At 29.0% G+C, this 20,419-nt stretch overlaps 3 protein-coding genes across 7 annotated transcripts in view; 2 read left to right on the forward strand and 1 right to left on the reverse strand.

Annotated features, from left to right (window-relative positions):
* LOC135922936 (homeobox-like protein HDP1) overlaps positions 1-4,249 on the forward strand; it is a 42,330-nt gene extending 38,081 nt beyond the window's left edge. For 3 of the 5 annotated variants that reach the window (XM_065457475.1, XM_065457472.1, XM_065457473.1), the window contains exons 15-17: positions 480-1,331; positions 2,073-2,168; positions 2,512-4,249. In XM_065457475.1, coding sequence (XP_065313547.1) covers positions 480-1,331; positions 2,073-2,168; positions 2,512-4,212 — 2,649 coding nt within the window. In that variant the 3' untranslated portion in view covers positions 4,213-4,249. The remainder of the gene's footprint in view (positions 1-479; positions 1,332-2,072; positions 2,169-2,511) is intronic. The other 2 variants (XM_065457474.1, XM_065457476.1) reach the window with 2 other exon arrangements.
* A 261-nt stretch (positions 4,250-4,510) lies between these two features.
* LOC135930992 (non-structural maintenance of chromosomes element 1 homolog) lies at positions 4,511-18,319 on the reverse strand. The gene is made up of 7 exons (XM_065467828.1): positions 18,308-18,319; positions 18,134-18,257; positions 17,952-18,091; positions 17,766-17,843; positions 5,990-6,160; positions 4,943-5,110; positions 4,511-4,889 (listed from the first exon to the last, which is right to left on the reverse strand). Exons 2-7 carry the CDS (start codon positions 18,243-18,245, stop codon positions 4,773-4,775), a joined length of 786 nt encoding a protein of 261 aa, XP_065323900.1. The 5' UTR covers positions 18,246-18,257; positions 18,308-18,319; the 3' UTR covers positions 4,511-4,772.
* LOC135930990 (cullin-2-like) overlaps positions 12,285-20,419 on the forward strand; it is a 114,493-nt gene continuing 106,358 nt past the window's right edge. Inside the window, exon 1 of the mRNA XM_065467826.1 lies at positions 12,285-12,291. The gene's annotated coding sequence lies outside the window, so the exon portion shown is untranslated. The remainder of the gene's footprint in view (positions 12,292-20,419) is intronic.

Raw genomic sequence — 20,419 nt, forward strand, 5'->3', positions numbered from 1 at the left:
GAAAAAAAAAATTTTGTGAAAACTTTTTCGAATATCCTCTTTAACCGATTTTTTGGGGTTTTTAATCCTTATCTCGCTTTTAATTTAAACTTCATGAAATCATTTAGGATTTTTTAATCGTTGTATTGTAATTATTTTATACAAAATATACTTTAAAAACTATTATATTTTTTATTTAATTATACCTTTCATATCTACTGCTATAAAATTTATATTATTTAACTTTTAACACATAGCTTCCCTAACCAAGAATTAATTACTTTCTTATAATTTCTAATGCTTTATGGCGATATAAATTTCTATTATGTAGGATTTTTAAAAAAATATGTTTAATAATTATAAATCCTGAAACTCTATACTAAATAATATTTGCATGACCATTTTTTGCATGTTTATAATTTAATTATAATATTATGTTTGGAACATGAAGCATGTATCTAGCATCATTATAATATTTATTTTATTTTTAACTAAATTAGTGCGATAGTTTAAAGGATAAAGTTGGGAGAAGTTGTTATTCCTCCTCATCTAAGTCGAATCAAAATATCAATCTTCCTCCTTCGACTAAGGTTCAGCACATTATAAATGTCAAAAACTTTGATAGATATATGGATGAAAAAAATAATCAAGAAAAGTCCTATTACAGTCACTGTGCAACATCATCCACCCCGCTCCCGCTTCTAACCCAACCTTGTAACTATGAGAATTACGACGCGAACCGTTACGAAACCATTAATTACGGGTTTAAACGCGAAAATAAAAATAGCGACGATGGAAGTGGCAGCAGCTATTGCAATGAAAATTCAACAAATTGTTACAACTCTTCGAACAGTTCGAGTATTATATCATCTGCTCGTTCTAGTCCTCATGTTGGTAAAATGTTAAATAACGAAGATATAGCTAATAAAGTTTTTAACAACAAAAATAAACAAGATGTCAAAATCGACACATGCCCAAGCGGGAACAAAGTTGATCTCTTGAATCATAAAACTAATCCGCATAATCGTAAACTAGGAAATGGAGATGCCGAGATCCACGATATGGAGAATATAACTAACCAACTAGAAGAATCCATAAGCCATTTGTACGAAATGGGAGGTAACGTTTATAGAAACAGTAAAGGCCGAAATTCGTCATCTAATCAACGTTACGATCAACAGGAATGGAAATTTGATTCTATGCCTCTCGATTTGAAGGATTTAATTCATGAACCATACTATGAGAACTTAAAATGTGTTGACAAAACCAATTTTCCTTCACGTCATAAAAATTCTTGGCATCCTAATTTATCACATAATAAAAATGTAGACTATCTCTCTACATCGTATAATGTAATATGATAAATTTGCCATTTATTTTAAAAATATGCATATTATTATTTTGTGTTATAATGATTTACTAACAAGGATTTGCAATTATTAATCAATATTAATGTATTTTTGTTGAAAATATTTATTTATATGGTAACAATAACAACATAGCTTTATTAATAAAAATATATATCAGAATTATATAGTATGCATCATTATAAACATAGACTTAATATTAGCGCAGACTACTTTATCAAATTTCATTTTAAAAAATGAGATTCTTACAATGATTTGGTAAAAATATCGAATAAATAACGCCATCTGGTGAATCTTAATATAATAAAACTATATACTTGTTCTAATTATCAAGTCAATAGAAATATCTATTATTAATTTGGCTAAACAATCAAAGTATAATATAAATAATAAACACTTTTTAAAAAAATATTAAATCAAAGCCATATAAAAATTTATATTTTTTTTAAAAATTGCATCAATCAAAACTAACATTATCAGTTTTATATATCTTTATAACATTATAAACTCGTCAGCATGACTAAACTTAATCATTTAAAATTCATTAATATCCCTAATCTGGGTTATTTTTTCCCCCAATCAGTTATTTAAACATTATAAGCATGTTATTCGGGGCTAATAATTGTATTATGCTTTTGGTCGGTATTATTTATACTTTACCACTATGAATTTTAAAATAAATCAAAATTTTGATGTTATTTTAAATTACTTCAAAAAATAAAACAGAGAAGTACTTCAAGCGGACGCCTTTCAGCTATGTCTACAAGATCCGAGCCATTTACAAATAAAGGGGACATGATCGACAATGGTTATATTAATGGTGTAAGTTATCATTAAACTTTACTAATAATATTATATATTATTAGATTGTAATATAAATATCAGTTATAAAAAGTTCTACGATAAGGAGTATTGGTTAGTGCCAACCAGGACTGGGCATCCCCTCAACATTTAAGATGGGTGCCGTAAACAAGTGTTTTTTAAAATATGTACTGAGTCGTATTCTTGTTTTACTTCGCTGATTATAGTCATGCTAATATACATCTTGGATAAATTATTACTATCACCAAATTTTGTATTATCATATAGGTTAGGATTATAGATATGCTTTATTTATATACCCTAGGATAAATGCTTACTATCACTAAATTTTATTATCTTATAGATTAATTCTGAAGTGGAGTACGTTGGTAAAGGTTTAAACGACTATGCCTTTTTGGGTTCCTTAGAATCAAATGACAATCAACCCTTACCCCCACCAAGAAAACCTAAAAGTTTAACACTTAGATCTCCTATAATGTCACCCGTTTCTGGCAATTTAAGTCCAATTAAAGAGATGTCGCCTCTGAATTCCTACAATAATTTATCTGTGTCAGAAAGTAATTTTAATGGGGTGAGGTATGATAAAGATAATAGAATAAATGAGTTTCACAGACCCCAGCGTATCAATTCATATAATGATTTGTATAAAAATTTGGATGAAAATAACAAAAATTTGAGAGATGTCCAATTATTAAGAGAAAGCTCAGACAAAGGGTCTTCCCCTAATGTATACTGTGCATCATTAAGACCAAAAACTCCGATAAAAAATAATGAAGTTGAAGAAATGATGGCTACAATTCATAATCCAATAATTAAGAATCCAATAGGTAAAACAACTATCACAAATTTACAAAATAGGATAAATCGCAAATACGAGGAAAAAGTACTTGATATTCGACCAAGCGAAGATCATGTATCTAGAACATATGAATATGTTAATGAGCAGGAGAATCCCAAACTGAATCATAACATAGCTTACCAGAGTCAATCTTGTATAACAAATACTCTAAGGGATATTTATGATGAAAATCCCTCCACCTTAAATAAACCAACAAATCATAACAATAATAAACAGTTTAAAAATAAGAACGATGATGCTGGAAAGCAAAATGTGGAAGTAAATAAGGTTAAAAATTTAAAGCCGATCATAAGTTATAATGTATACCCATCGAAGAATAAAAATATAGAAATTTCAGTATCTAAAAACGCACCCTGGGCACCACCCTTGCCTAATAACTCGGAGAAAGGATTATTTAAAATTAAAGAAAACATCGTGACTGATGTTGCACTGACTAAACAAAATGATTTACCCGAAATTAAAAATGTTCTTAAAAAGGAAATATCATTATCAAACACCGAATCCAAAAGCTATACAATGCCCAAGAAAGATTTAAAAGGTACATACTGGAAAGAATTCGCCAATATTCAAAAGCAAATAGCAAACGAGGCGGCTCAAGCTAAGCAGATAAGAAGCGCAGCCTTGAAGAGCAAAGTTGCAAGGTTGGCTAATAATTGCCAATATAACACCAATTTTAATGGCACACTATTCCTTGCCAATTCAAGTATAATCAATAGCCAAACCAAGAGTGTAACAGAGTCCAATTCCAATCTAAGTCTCAATTCAGATGATACAAAGTCTTACGATGATAATATGTTGGCGTCAAACAAATACTTACGAAATAACGGGTTGCAAAATCATTTCGATAATTTTAACGACATGGCCCAGAGCGACACAGAACTAATAGGAAGGCGTAAATCTGGATACCAAGATCATACTATACCCAATCATAACGTTAAAAATGATCAGCCGAGTCAATACGATAAAGGTTATGAACGCGGAACAAATAATCTGTCGGAATTTTCGGATAATGTGCTAGAAAAAGAATCAAAAAATTTTGGAGAACCTACTACTAACACGTGTGAAGTCAGAACCAATTTTAACTCTTGTGATCAAATGACGGAGAGCCACGCTAGTTCTCTGCCTTATATTAAAGGCGTTAAAATGGGGACAATGTGTCACGATATAATCAACAATCAATATTGAAATATAATATTTTTCAATAAATCCTTCACAATTTTCTTCGCTCATATTATTGATGAAATAGATTGATATAATTTAAATAATTTGACATAATATTTGCATTTAATTAATAGTGCAATTTTATATTTAATAATTTTTTTATTATAACTTTAAAAAAAAAATGATTCCAGTGAAATATATCATATTAAAAAGTTTGAATTAGAAATTTTTTTTTTATTATCTTTAAAATATTCTTTAAACAACCTAACTAACAATGTTTTTTTACAATTATATATTATTATATTTATGCAATTTTGTTCACTTATATTATCTATAATTTTTCGGCAGTTTTTTTACAATCATTATATGAATATACAATTTTTTGAAAAATATTAGATATCAATATTTATAAACCAAATATGGAAAATAATAAAATCAAGTATAGGCTAAATGTCAAAAAATCAGTGATAATATTAAATAAGTATAAGTTAAAATTCTTAAATTTTGATGTAATATAAACATAGCAATAAACGAGTAAAAATTAGTTTTCATAACAAAAAGTTAAAAAAAATATTAGTCAAGAACTAGAATTCACAGGATGGACAATTAAAAATGGTAACGTTTTCGGATTTAATATTTCTCACAAATTTGGTATGACAGAAGGGATGAATCTTGACAGAACAATTTGGACATTTTTCATACTTTTTATATATTTTTTATGTTACAGGTATATAGGAGGAATTTTATTTTTTACCTTAGTGCAAAATTTTTTGCATAAATAGCAGTTAGGATCAAAGGTCGTAAAACTTTGGGAAGGCGAATTGGCAGAATTTTCGGTAAAATCTTTTTCAGCTATAACTTTCAAATAAGGTTCCAACTCCAATATGGATCGTTGACTCAGAGATATCTTTTCGTCTTTATCCTTAAAAATATAATAAATAAACCTACAAAAAAGCAAATCGATTTCCTAGGTAGATTTTTTATGTACATAAAATATTAGCGTGGTAAATTATTTATCAGATACCTGGAAGCCCGGACTAAATCTCGGATAAAGTACACGAGCCGTGCCGTAATATATTTCAAAAACCGGCGGGCTGGGCCTAATTTTTTTAAAAATATAACCAGGCCGAGCTTAAAAATAAAAATCCGGATCGGCTAAAATATATTTAAAAATCGTTCTATCAAAAAATAATATATATCACATTCATTCACTCATATTTCCATTTTAAAACCATTCTATCGAACTTTAGAAAATACAATCTTAATCTATCATTTTAGGATAAAAAAAATAGTTTTAAAAGTTATAGATATTAAATCATTTCATATTTGCTGAAAAACGAACTGTAAAATGCCGATTAAGTATATATATTTTTAAATCCAAACCGAAATTTTTTTTATAAACCCAGGCCATTCAATTTTTTTAGAAGCCCTAGCCAGTCCATGCTGCCGGACACTGATCTTTATATACAAAAAAACGATTTCAAGTAGCATGCGTCCTAAGAGGTGATTACAGATTTTATCTAGGTCTGGGTTCGAATCCAGGGTTTTTTTGAAGCTAACTAGAAATCCAAGCTAAATAAGGGGTTGTTGCTGCGTAAAGAGCGACAGCATGATTTCGTAAATATTAAAATAAGTCTTAATGAATTTTAATAAAATTTGGTCGTTGTTTTGCAATTGCTATATAATAATCAACACTATATATCATTATCTCGATTTTCTAATTATCTAAATGACAATCCTGTTTTATAATCAGGTAAAAAAAATTAAGATAATACATAATCGAAATTTGTTATTGATTAACTTCTTGTAACCAGTAATTATCAATAAAGGATTTTAATGCAGCCTGAGCTTCTGTGGCTGTTAAAATCGATTTTTGGGTAATCGTTTCCCTGACTGTAGAAGGTCGATGTGCTAATTTATACAAATCATAGCGAACTGAAGAACCCTTCTTGGATTTCATAATGTGTTCTATCTGTAAAGAATAATTAAATGTATTTTATAATTAATGATATATTATTCATGAGGAAAATGTTGAATTAAAAAATCAGTATTATATCTAATTATATAATTTACAAAGCATGTTAATATTTGTATATGGGTTTTTTGGCATGGCCCATTAAACTCTTTTCCCCAATCCGGCCTGTAAATATTTTCTGTAAGATCTAACCTATAAAAAAAAATTGCAAAGAAAAAAATCATAAACATGAGCCAGGATTTAGGTTGACCTCTAATAGAAATTTTTCAAAATAGTACATAATTATTTGGGCATACACCAAAAAATTGATTTTCATTCAAAAGGAATATATTTATACCTGTGCGCTAACAGCATTATCAGCGGCGGCGTTTCTTATTTTATAACAATCTGCTGGCGGTGGCGAATCAATTTAGACGAAACATAATATTGAATATTTTTTAAATTATTAAAATGCGATTTTATTTTCTAAAATTAATAAATATTATGTGCTATAAAAACATTATATTTGTAACAAGATTATATTATTATTAGGCTAGTAATTTACAGAAAAGGTATTGAAATATCATTATATATTTTATTATTTTAATTTTTTTAAGGAGTTATACAATATTTTCTTAATGCATTCTACAACTCATCATATATCATAAAAGGAAATTTTAATTAATGATTTTTATTTTATTGCCATTATATGTAATCTAATTTTTATTATTTTTTGTAATTTGATTTTATAACTTTATTGCGTAACCTTGTTTTTATAACTTTCGGCGTAACCTTACTTTTTATATTTTATAATATATTTACTTTTTGTTTTTCGTTTGTATTCTAATTTATATTTATAGAAAATGTATATATACCTTAAGAAAAGAAAAAGAAATTAGTTAATAAAATATATTTTTACTGACTCGCACCTCGCGCTATATCGTTAAGAACCTTATTTCAATATATAAATTTTAAATTATGTTATAACCCCTATTTTAGTTTTACATTTTTTACGTTTACATTTTTTAGCGTTTCATATTTTATAAGCGTTTAATTTTTAAATTTTAAGCACGTAATCTTTTAAGTAATCAGGTTTATTTTTAATTCTTATTGGTCTAGTAATTGGTATCTTAATCTCATTCTTCGTGTCCACACTTCCCCCCTTAGAGGAATTCTTAGGGTCAATTTCATAATATTTTAAACTGTTGTAACATTCTCTTTAACTGATCAAGATGCCTTCTTACTATCCCTTTATCAGTATAAACTTGGAACATGGTGTTACTCTCTTTAAGCTTGATGCTGCCTTTGCACCACGTATCATCACCCTGTTTCTTATACCAAACATAGTCTCCTCTATTAAAAGTTCGATTTCGTGGTAATGATATGTTGACTTCATCAACTTTATCCTCCAAAGGTTTTAATAAATCCCACTTTATTCTAATGTCGCGGTTAAACATTCTCTTGGACGGTGTAACTCCCGTAGTGTCATTCGGCGTGTTTCTATAGTTGAACAAAAATCTGTCCAGCGCAGTTTCTAAGTCAATCTTTATGTTTCTTTTCATGTGAGCCATAAATGTTCTCACCATACGTTCAGCTTGTCCATTAGATTGCTGATGGTAGGCCGACGTTAGTACATGTTTTATACCATAATTGCTGCAAAATTTTTCAAAATCTTTGCTCGTGAAATTGGTACCATTATCTGTAACAATGGTTTCAGGTATACCAAATAGTGAAATAATTTTATAAATTTCTTTTAACGTGAATTCAGTCGTAATATTCTTTACCGGAACTATAACCGGAAATTTACTGTAAGCATCAACGATTATCAACCAATTCTTTGTAAAAAATGGACCCGCATAGTCTACGTGAATCCTTTCAAAAGGTTTCGTCGCCAATACCCATGGATTTTGTATTTTCTTTGGATTGTCGTGAAAAATATTACAATCGTAGCAACTTCTAACTTCCAAATCAATGTCGTTGACCATACCAGACCACCACATACGATCTTTGGCTAAGGATTTAATTTTACCTGCTCCCAAATGACCTTCGTGTAACGCCTTCAGTATGTTCTTTCTCAGACTTGATGGAATTATTATTTTGTCGCTTTTGTACAGACAATCTTTAATGATACTTAGTTCGTATTCAATATTTTGATAAGTTTTGTTTTTAATAGGCACATTATTTCTTATATCGTTAATAACTTGAGATAATTCAAAATCTTTGGACGTTTCATCACGTATTCGGTCAAAACTAAGAGGTATATCGCCAAAGTCATTTATAATCGCGATATCATCAATAACGTCATCATCAATTACTTGTGGTAGTCTTGAGAGGCAATCGGGAACAACATTGTATTTACCAGCTTTATATCTGATGTTAAAGTCGTAACCCCCCCCCCCCCAAATTATACTCCACTTCTGTAACCTTAATGACATGGTGCTATTATCTTTGAGCCCTTTGGTGAAAATATGGATTAGCGGCTTGTGATCCGTTACAATAGTGAACTTAGTCCCTATCAAGTATTCTTGAAATCTCTTGATAGCAAACATAATGGCCAGAGCTTCATGCTCAATGTTGGTATAATTTATCTCGGACTTTGCTAACGTTCTCGAGGCAAAAGCTATTGGCTTTTCTTTGCCATCTTTTTCGGTGTGAAACAAAACAGCTCCTAAACCTCTTTTAGATGCATCAGTCGCAATTCCGATGGGTAATTCAGGATTAAAGTACGTCAAAGCTGGAGGAAGACTAATCAATGTCTTTAGATCATCAAAACTTTTGGAGTGTTCCAAATTCCACTCCCATCAATCTTGTATAAAGGATCAGCTATTTCAGCGAAGTTGTTCAAAAATTTTCTGTAGTAACCGGCCATACCTAGAAACGTTGACAATTCCGCGGCTGATTTTGGTTCCGGCATTTTAACGATCGCCTCGATCTTGTCATGGTTGGCGTGGATCTCATTGGCGTCGATGTCGTGTCCTAAGAACCTTAGACTTTTTTTGAAAAATAAGCTTTTTGCAAAATAAGGCACTAAGCAATGAGATAGTATTCTTTCAAAAACCTTCTTTATGTTGTTGAAATGAACTTCGTCACTACTTCCCGTTATTAGTAGATCATCAATATAAAATACGACATCTTTCATGTCACTGAAAATTTGATCCATAATTTGTTGAAAAATCGCAGATGAAGTCTTTAACCCAAAAGGAAGTCTGGTAAACCGGTAGTACCGCCTGTGTGTAGATATAGTTAATATGTCTCTGCAGGTTTCGTCGATGGAACGCATCCTTGAAATCTATCTTGGTGAACTTCTTCCCTTCCTTGAGCTTAGCGATAAGATCGTTTATTCTTGGAAGTGGGTATCTGAAGTCCTCAAGGGCTGGGTTGACAGTGTCTTTGAAGTCGGCGCAAACCTTAACGCTCCCATTATCCTTGTAGACAGCGGTTATCGGACTTGCCCATCGGACATCTGTTACCGGCTCAATGACTCCATCTCCTAATTATCTCGCAAGTTCTCTAGTGACAGCGTCTATCTTTGAATAAGGTAACCGTCTAGGTGGTATGATTTTCGGTTTGGCGTCATTACGTATATATCTTGACATTCCCTTTGTTGATCGGTTTTTTAGTCAGTTTAGATTCGCAATCTTTTATTAATTTCTTTATTTCATCTTCATAGTTGGTATCAATGTTCGCTATAAATTTGTTCAAAATATTACTAAAGGCATTAATCCACATACGTCCCAATAACGCATTTTTATTAGATTTAACGACCACGGCTTGCAAGTGTTTGGTGATAAATTCGTAGGTTACTTTAACTTGAGTGACGCCAATAATTTTAATTAAGTTTCCATCATAAGCTGTGAGTTGTAGAGTGGACTTTTTAAGATCTTTAATACCTATTTGTTTGGCCATATCATGAGGTATAATTGTGAATTTAGATCCAGTATCGACTTGCATTGTAACGGTAACATCGTTTATTTTTAAGGAAGTCATAAATGCATTGTCATTGAGTTTATGCTCGGTTAAATTGTTGATATTAAAATCACTATCATTATTATTTTGTGTAACATCATTTTTATTTTCCACAATCTCTTCAATATTCATATTGCAATTGTTGCTATTACTTTGGCTCTGATCATGATATTGTATTTGTTTTCTTAGATGATAGTTTTTCTATGTATTGTTTCCACCATCTCTATTATTGTTATGCCAGGCATTATTTCTATCATAATTGTTTGAATTGCTATTATCGTGCCACCTGAAGTTTCTTCCGTTATAGTTTGAATTGTTGTTGTTTTGCCAACATTGTTTCTATCATAATTGTTTGCATTATTGTTATTGTGCCACATGGAGTTTCTTCCGTAATAGTTTGAATTGTTGTTGTTTTGCCAAGTACCTCTACCATAATTGTTTGAATTGTTATTGTAATCTTGCCGAGTGTTGTTCCTACCGTAATTGTTTGAATTATAGTTAAAATCTTGCCGAGCGTTGTTCCTACCAAAATTGTTTGAATTATAGTTAAAATTTTGCCGAGCGTTGTTCCTACCAAAATTGTTTGAATTGTAGTTGTTTGAAGATTGATTATTACTAAAATTTCTAGAGTGACCCTCGTTATTTCGGAAATTACTGTTTTGGTAGTTTCTGCTATTTATATCACTTGGCCTAAAATTATTAAGATTCCCCTTACTATTAAAAGTTTTAGAATCATTTTTTATAAAATTTTCGTTTTTATCTATATAATTTGTATCGCTAATCTCCGGCTTAATATTGCTGCCATCTAACTCAACTCCTAATTTCATCATCTTATCTAAGCCTTCGTGCTTATGTTTATTTAACTTCCTTCTGATATTATCATTTAAAGAACAAGTTATTAGTTTCTCAATTATTCTCGTAACGTTATCAAAATCGCATTTTTTATGAAGTTTTGAAATCCTAAAATAAAAAGTATGGAAGGACTCATCGGCACCCTGTACCGCTAAGTTAAAGTTTTTTATATTAACATTCATGTCCTCACTTGGAATTATTAGTTTCAATTTACCAAAAACAATATTAAAGTCTTTTAACTGTGCTTTAGAACATATCGACGTAACTTGGTCTACAATCTCAATTGGTAAGCTACATAGTAGTGTCCTAACTTTAGATGAGTCTGACTCGATATGTCCCTCAAAATATGTTTCAATTAAGTTAAGATAAGTCTCAGATAATTTTCCTGATAACTTGGGAAATTTAGGAACATATTGAGTGTGTGTAAGAGTTAATTTTTCGTCCATGATAAAATTTTATTTAAATAAAGTAAACTTTCAATTTTTAAAATCGTAAAAGCAAAACATTGTAGTCCATTAAAATCAAATTTAAGTTGTCTAAAAAATTTTAATTTTAATCAAGAGAATGTGGTCCACTAAGTTTCAATATAATTTGTCTGTGAAAAATTTAATTCTAATTCGTAAAGAGGATTTAGTCCACTAAGTTTTAATTTGAATTATCTATAAATATCTAAACTTGATTCGTCACAAAGAATTTCATACTACTTTAAGTTATGAAGGAAAATTAAAAATTTTTTATTAATATTCTATAGACTGTCTGTTAAGCATCGCGTAAATTTTTATTTAATAACGTAACATAGGGAAAATTTTCTATACCCTATAAATGTAGTATGTCAAATATATAAAGCGTATAATGTTTGCAAAGATATTTAAGATTTAACATTTAATTTCTAATATTCCGTAATTGCACAAAATATAAAAAGGAATTTATTTTCATCAAAAACGTAAGGCTTTCCATTAAGAGACATATAAGTATTGATCATCTCTCGGAGGGTTTTAAAGTAAAAGTGAATTTCATTCGTCCTGTTATTTCGGACATAAGAGAATCTACTGCATCCTCCCATTTCCCTCAACATCTTATCAATAATTATGCAGTGCGGTATGTTAAAAGCTTTGAAACAAAACATCCTAACGTAGAAATTGAAAGATTTTGATGAAAAACTATTTTTTATCATATTATATATATATTTTATTTTATTTTTTTTTACCTTTTATAATTTTGTAAATTTGGATAAAATTTTGACTATCGAAAAGAAAAGTCAAAAAATTTTATTTGTCCTTTTATCATCTCCAATATCGAACGACGAATTTGATATATACTTTTTTTTTAAAAAAAGAAAAACGAAAAACGTACCACCGTAACCGGGGCACCATGAAGTAAGCTATTCAAATTAATTATTTTTTAAAATATTTTATTATTATTCTATATCTAAAAGAACTAAAAATATATCAGTATATATATATAAAAGTTAATTGAAAAATATATAATATCACAAATGTTTACAATCACGTTTAGTGAATAATAAGTAAATTAAAAATAACCAAAGTCGACTATGGTAATTGAAATAGTTAAATTATATCAAACATATTTAAATTTATTTAAATATATTATCATGTTTCATACATTAATCCACGTCGACATATTGGAATTTGGAAGCTAAATCGGAATATGTAATTTGAGAACTAGTTGATCAAATCAGAAGTATATGAATAATATGCACGAATAAAATTTTGAATTTCGGAACTAACTAAAATATGTACATAAGGAATGATAATGTTATGGAATAAGGAATAAAATTTTAATCCAGAATAAGGAATGATAAATCATAATGATTATTATAGTTATGTGAGTTTGTACGGCTGTTATAGGCTTGAATCATATCGCGTAGGTTTGATACAATTGTTGGACGTTATTATTGCGTTTTATATTTTTAGCGTTTTATATTTTTTGCGTTTCTCAACATTTTTTAGCGTTTCATATTTTATGAAGCGTTTAACAATTTTGAGAAATGTGAACAACATAAAACGATAAGGATATCAAGCGCAACGATAACGTTCAACGATTTTATCAAACGCTACGCGATTGATTCAACGCCTACAAAAGACGTACAAACTCACGCAACTCTAATAAACGATTTTATCAAACCTTATTCTGGATTAGAATCATATGCCTATTCGAGAACATTATGAGACCTTATTGCGCTAACCAAGATAAAACCGAAGTTCACAATTTGAAACGGGCATATTATTCATATACTTGCTGGGATCAACAAGCTCTCGAATGACATGCTGTGAAGAAGCTTCGAATTCTAATGTACGAAGAGGGGGAATGTATGAAATATGATCATATATTTAAATAAATTTAAATATGTTTGATATAATTTAACTATTTCAATTACCATAGTCGACTTTGGTTATTTTTAATTTACTTATTATTCACTAAACGTGATTGTAAACATTTGTGATATTATATATTTTTCAATTAACTTTTATATATATATACTGATATATTTTTAGTTCTTTTAGATATAGAATAATAATAAAATATTTTAAAAAATAATTAATTTGAATAGCTTACTTCATGGTGCCCCGGTTACGGTGGTACGTTTTTCGTTTTTCTTTTTTTAAAAAAAAAGTATATATCAAATTCGTCGTTCGATATTGGAGATGATAAAAGGACAAATAAAATTTTTTGACTTTTCTTTTCGATAGTCAAAATTTTATCCAAATTTACAAAATTATAAAAGGTAAAAAAAAATAAAATAAAATATATATATAATATGATAAAAAATAGTTTTTCATCAAAATCTTTCAATTTCTACGTTAGGATGTTTTGTTTCAAAGCTTTTAACATACCGCACTGCATAATTATTGATAAGATGTTGAGGGAAATGGGAGGATGCAGTAGATTCTCTTATGTCCGAAATAACAGGACGAATGAAATTCACTTTTACTTTAAAACCCTCCGAGAGATGATCAATACTTATATGTCTCTTAATGGAAAGCCTTACGTTTTTGATGAAAATAAATTCCTTTTTATATTTTGTGCAATTACGGAATATTAGAAATTAAATGTTAAATCTTAAATATCTTTGCAAACATTATACGCTTTATATATTTGACATACTACATTTATAGGGTATAGAAAATTTTCCCTATGTTACGTTATTAAATAAAAATTTACGCGATGCTTAACAGACAGTCTATAGAATATTAATAAAAAATTTTTAATTTTCCTTCATAACTTAAAGTAGTATGAAATTCTTTGTGACGAATCAAGTTTAGATATTTATAGATAATTCAAATTAAAACTTAGTGGACTAAATCCTCTTTACGAATTAGAATTAAATTTTTCACAGACAAATTATATTGAAACTTAGTGGACCACATTCTCTTGATTAAAATTAAAATTTTTTAGACAACTTAAATTTGATTTTAATGGACTACAATGTTTTGCTTTTACGATTTTAAAAATTGAAAGTTTACTTTATTTAAATAAAATTTTATCATGGACGAAAAATTAACTCTTACACACACTCAATATGTTCCTAAATTTCCCAAGTTATCAGGAAAATTATCTGAGACTTATCTTAACTTAATTGAAACATATTTTGAGGGACATATCGAGTCAGACTCATCTAAAGTTAGGACACTACTATGTAGCTTACCAATTGAGATTGTAGACCAAGTTACGTCGATATGTTCTAAAGCACAGTTAAAAGACTTTAATATTGTTTTTGGTAAATTGAAACTAATAATTCCAAGTGAGGACATGAATGTTAATATAAAAAACTTTAACTTAGCGGTACAGGGTGCCGATGAGTCCTTCCATACTTTTTATTTTAGGATTTCAAAACTTCATAAAAAATGCGATTTTGATAACGTTACGAGAATAATTGAGAAACTAATAACTTGTTCTTTAAATGATAATATCAGAAGGAAGTTAAATAAACATAAGCACGAAGGCTTAGATAAGATGATGAAATTAGGAGTTGAGTTAGATGGCAGCAATATTAAGCCGGAGATTAGCGATACAAATTATATAGATAAAAACGAAAATTTTATAAAAAATGATTCTAAAACTTTTAATAGTAAGGGGAATCTTAATAATTTTAGGCCAAGTGATATAAATAGCAGAAACTACCAAAACAGTAATTTCCGAAATAACGAGGGTCACTCTAGAAATTTTAGTAATAATCAATCTTCAAACAACTACAATTCAAACAATTTTGGTAGGAACAACGCTCGGCAAAATTTTAACTATAATTCAAACAATTTTGGTAGGAACAACGCTCGGCAAGATTTTAACTATAATTCAAACAATTACGGTAGGAACAACACTCGGCAAGATTACAATAACAATTCAAACAATTATGGTAGAGGTACTTGGCAAAACAACAACAATTCAAACTATTACGGAAGAAACTCCATGTGGCACAATAACAATAATGCAAACAATTATGATAGAAACAATGTTGGCAAAACAACAACAATTCAAACTATAACGGAAGAAACTTCAGGTGGCACGATAATAGCAATTCAAACAATTATGATAGAAATAATGCCTGGCATAACAATAATAGAGATGGTGGAAACAATACATGGAAAAACTATAATCTAAGAAAACAAATACAATATCATGATCAGAGCCAAAGTAATAGCAACAATTGCAATATGAATATTGAAGAGATTGTGGAAAATAAAAATGATGTTACACAAAATAATAATGATAGTGATTTTAATATCAACAATTTAACCGAGCATAAACTCAATGACAATGCATTTATGACTTCCTTAAAAATAAACAATGTTACCGTTACAATGCAAGTCGATACTGGATCTAAATTCACAATTATACCTCATTATATGGCTAAACAAATAGGTATTAAAGATCTTAAAAAGTCCACTCTACAACTCACAGCTTATGATGGAAACTTAATTATAATTATTGGCATCACTCAAGTTAAAGTAATCTACGAAGGTATCACCAAACACTTGCAAGCCGTGGTCGTTAAATCTAATAAAAATGCGTTATTGGGACGTATGTGGATTAATGCCTTTAGTAATATTTTGAACAAATTTATAGCGAACATTGATACCAACTATGAAGATGAAATAAAGAAATTAATAAAAGATTGCGAATCTAAACTGACTAAAAAACCGATCAACAAAGGGAATGTCAAGATATATCTACGTAATGACGCCAAACCGAAAATCATACCACCTAGACGGTTACCTTATTTAAAGATAGACGCTGTCACTAGAGAACTTACGAGATGGATAGGAGATGGAGTCATTGAGCCTGTAACAGATGTCCGATGGGCAAGTCCGATAACCGCTGTCTACAAGGATAATGGGAGCGTTAGGGTTTGCGCCGACTTCAAAGACAATGTCAACCCAGCCCTTGAGGACTTCAGATACCCACTTCCAAGAATAAACGATCTTATTGCTAAAAGATGTACGCTGGGCTAGTCCGTTAACGCCAGTCTTCAAGGATGATGGAAGTCTCAGGCTATGTGCTGACTTCAAAGACACAGTCAATCCTGAGTTATTTTAAATATCCCACCGCTGCCACCATTATATATTTGTGACAAAGGTACTATAATAAAAAAAGTTTATTTTCAAAATTCAAAGTAAAAATAAAAATGAAATAATATAAAAAAAGAATAGTATATATAGTTATAAGGTAATTGACATCATTTACATAGTAACATCAATTTAACATTGAAAATAATTTAAATTAAAATATCTTTTAAGGCTGCAATAACAATTTGAGTCAATCAATCAACACAATCAAAATCAATTTTCTCATGTTCTTTACTATAATCTTAGCTTTGATTATTCTAGGTTCAGATAGATTTATATTCATCATGGCTATTACATCTTTAAACCAGCTATAATTTTTGATACCTTCTCTTAAAGGTATAAGTATTTACCTCCTTGTGAAAGAAATATGTTTTTGATTTTGAGGTTATTTCTACTATATAATTCAAGTATTTTCTTGCTATCATCTCCACTAGGTTGTGTGAGGGCTGTGTTCCCAATTATGTTTCTGTAGGTAAATATCCTCCTTACCATCCTAGTATTAAGGTCACCCATCAGTATTATATTTTATTTTCTTGGTAGAGTTTATGTTTTGCAGATCATCTAAAAAAATGTGCTAATCCCTTCTATTTAAAGGCGTGTATATATTTACCAATATCATTGGTTTAAAATTTTTGTTAATGTATAATAGGCTGCATCTTTCAGAGATTTGTATAAATTTATCAATGTGGCTATATATTTTTTGTTAATCAAAAAGTTTATTCCAGATCAGTTGTTTGAAGTAGTACTATAGCTATAAAATGAAGTGAATGGAAGTTGCAGAGATATTTTCCTGTAAATCTATTCATTCCATTTATTCATCTGTCATAAGTTTTAGGAGAATAGCAAGCTTATCCCATAAACCATTAAGGGAAGAAATGAGTAATTGTCCTTAGAATTTGTTTATGGGTTATTTTGTTTATAGTGACATTGTATATGTATTTGGGGGGGGGGGGGGGGGGGGGTAGGGGGAGGGGGGTAGGGTATATGAGGCAGGCGGGATTTTTATTAGCTTAAAATTATATTTACTAGAACAGGAATACCTTGCCCTTCTCCCTTAACTACATCTTGAGCACATTTCTTAGAATAGGGAAAAAATTTAAAAATTGAATAAACATTTATATCACCATTAAAAAGTCAAACAAAAATTATGCTCAAAAATATTAAATAGGAGAAATAGATAGTGATTAGAAAAAAATGCAATATAAAACAGGTGTACTTACAACTCTATAAAAGTATTCCCGGTGCATATTATTCATTGAACATTCCAATTGTGATATAGGATTATTAACACAATTGATCTAAATGTGGGTAAATAATTTATATAATATTGAGTGTTATTGATGTTATAATCAATACCAATTAAAATCTTGCAATAAATTATATATTAAATTATTTTATCAACTTACCAAAGCATAAAATTGATCACCAGTAACTTCATCAATGCCCCTTTTAATTCTTATATGATATGGTTGAATAAAAGAATCCACTTTTTTGAAAAATTCTTTAAATAGATGAGTAAGTTCATCAGGATCATTAGGCACACTAACTTATTACATATAGGTAAAAATATATATATATTAAAACTTACTATTATATTTTTTGGATATGTTTATGTAAAGTTGAATAAGCTGATTTGAACTCATTAGTGGGGTAGAGAGAAATGCCTGAATACACCTTCGATGGGCATCTGTAATCTTCATTCTATTTAAATTCTAAAATAAAATATGCATTTAATTAATAAAGATATATATGATCTACGAACTATTGACAATAATTTAACAGCTGTCAGAAAGATTTATAAATTTTTCTACTAGCAATTATTGGCATAAAAATAAATAAAAAGAGTTAGAATATTTAAAATATTTTTGTAGTAATATTATTCTACTTTAAATTTTAATGGTCTTTTGTTTATAATTTTATTTTATCCGTTTGTATATTGTTTTGCGGCTATAAATCAAATATTTACATATTCGTTAAATGTAAATTTATTATTTTCTTGCTGAAATAATATTCAAATGTTTTTTATATCCAATAACTTTTACCAAAAGATATATATACTTATAAATTGTGGAAAAGATTATTATTTTATTACCACTTAAATAAATTCCTATAATTCTTGTCTAATTATTTTTGATCCTTAAAATCCCTATAATTTTTTAAAATAATCTGTTAAATTTAACCAAAACAGAGCCATCCAGACATAGACATATACAAAATTTCTAAATAGGGGTAGGAAGAGTGGTAAATCATAATTAGTGGGGGTTTCCTTCATAAATTTTATTTAAGATCTTTAGGTCCGGTCCACTTAGTGTAGAACTTTGGGTTTGTTATATTTTTTAAAACAATTAGTATATAAAATTCAATAAATAACTCACAGATATCAAAGAATTATTTTTATGCTTATTCCTTTTTTATCATTACATACACCCTTTCTGATCTTCAATGATAGCCGTCTCAGTGTTATTACAGTTAAATCAAAGAGTCGATTATAACGTTGCTGTCTACTTCTTTTTTTCCTCGCCTTTTATAGTAGCAGTCATAGATTTGTTGTTATCTTAATAATATGTCGTTCATCTCGTGGTCATACTGCGGTTTGAACTATTGTTTTCATTCCATGTATTGGTTGTTGATTATCAATAAGATTTGGGTTCATTCGATATATAGGTTTGGTTGTTGATTATCAGTAAGTTTTGGGTTCATACGATGTATTAGTTGTTTATCATTTTATTTTAAATCCATTATCTAAATTTACAATTCTTCACAAAAAACATATAAAAATTTTATAAAAAAAATTACAATTTAAAACACAAAAATTTTAATCACAATTTTCACACTAAAATTAATTCTAACTCCAACAAAATAAAAAAAATTTTCATTTCCTTCACCAAAATTATATATTTTATTCTTCTTCAAAAATAAATTTTATCTCTTTATACCAACAACTTATTTTCGGTTGACCACTAAATCGCATTGCTCAAAATAGCATAAATTGAGTACGTTTTAAAACGTCTTCAAAATAACATATTCAAAAAAAAACCATCATATCTGAAGCGAGAATAAATTAAAAATGAGTAAAGAGTGATTTAATTTTTTTAAAAGATATCTAGATGTTAGCCACTGAAGCCAAAAACACACAATCCTATCTTAGAATACAAAATATTAGATTTGAAGTAATATTGTTATATAAATTTATATATTTTTTTTAATTTAAAGAAAACTAATAAAGGAAACCATCTAATAGTGTATTTAGGGTATGAGTACCTGATAAAAAGTGCTAGTAAAAATTTTGTACACCTTAGTTGTCGTGATAATTGTTCTGGTAGGGCTAAGCTATCATTAAAGGACATCATAATTACCATAGAACATACAGGCAGGTGTAAATGTAATAAAATAAATATTTAAGATATTTAAAAATCTTAATTTCAAATAAGATAACACACATCTTACTTTTCCATCTGTACAATCGCCAGATTCTGTCATATTGCCTAATACCTCAAGTAAATAAAATATATTATAAATTCTTAAATTGTTATATTTCAAACTACACAAATCTAGATTCCCCTCTTGACATAGTACAAGCCTTATTAGACTTAAATTCAAATATTTATGGTAAAAATATATATAATAAATTGCATTAATATTATTTTTAATTAACTAGAGGCTCGTTTTGTCAAGAGCCAAAAGGGGAAAATGTTACTCTTCCTTCAGAACTATCTATATAGATTTCACTGTCACGATAGGGATATTATAAAATATCGTTGTAGAGTAGCTGATTGTCATGCTAATGTTTATTTGATGGTGCTTATATTACCTCGGGTATACATGATCATCCTTTTTAAATAGGGACATTCGAGATGCTTTGAGTCATATAGAC

This window comes from Gordionus sp. m RMFG-2023, chromosome 1, assembly GCF_954871325.1.
Source record: "Gordionus sp. m RMFG-2023 chromosome 1, tfGorSpeb1-WG-v2, whole genome shotgun sequence".
Lineage (NCBI taxonomy): Eukaryota > Metazoa > Nematomorpha > Gordioida > Chordodea > Parachordodidae > Gordionus > Gordionus sp. m RMFG-2023.

Bases quoted from the DNA above. Each gene is read 5' to 3' on its own strand.
- LOC135930992 (XM_065467828.1), bottom strand. From the start codon at position 18,245: ATGAAGATTACAGATGCCCATCGAAGGTGTATTCAGGCATTTCTCTCT. The intron at 6,161-17,765 runs GTAAGTACACCT...TATTCTTTACAG, and splicing joins GGGAATACTTTTATAGAGTT to ATAGAACACATTATGAAATC. The intron at 4,890-4,942 runs GTAAAAAATAAA...ATATATAAAAAG, and splicing joins GCAAAAAATTTTGCACTAAG to TATGAAAAATGTCCAAATTG.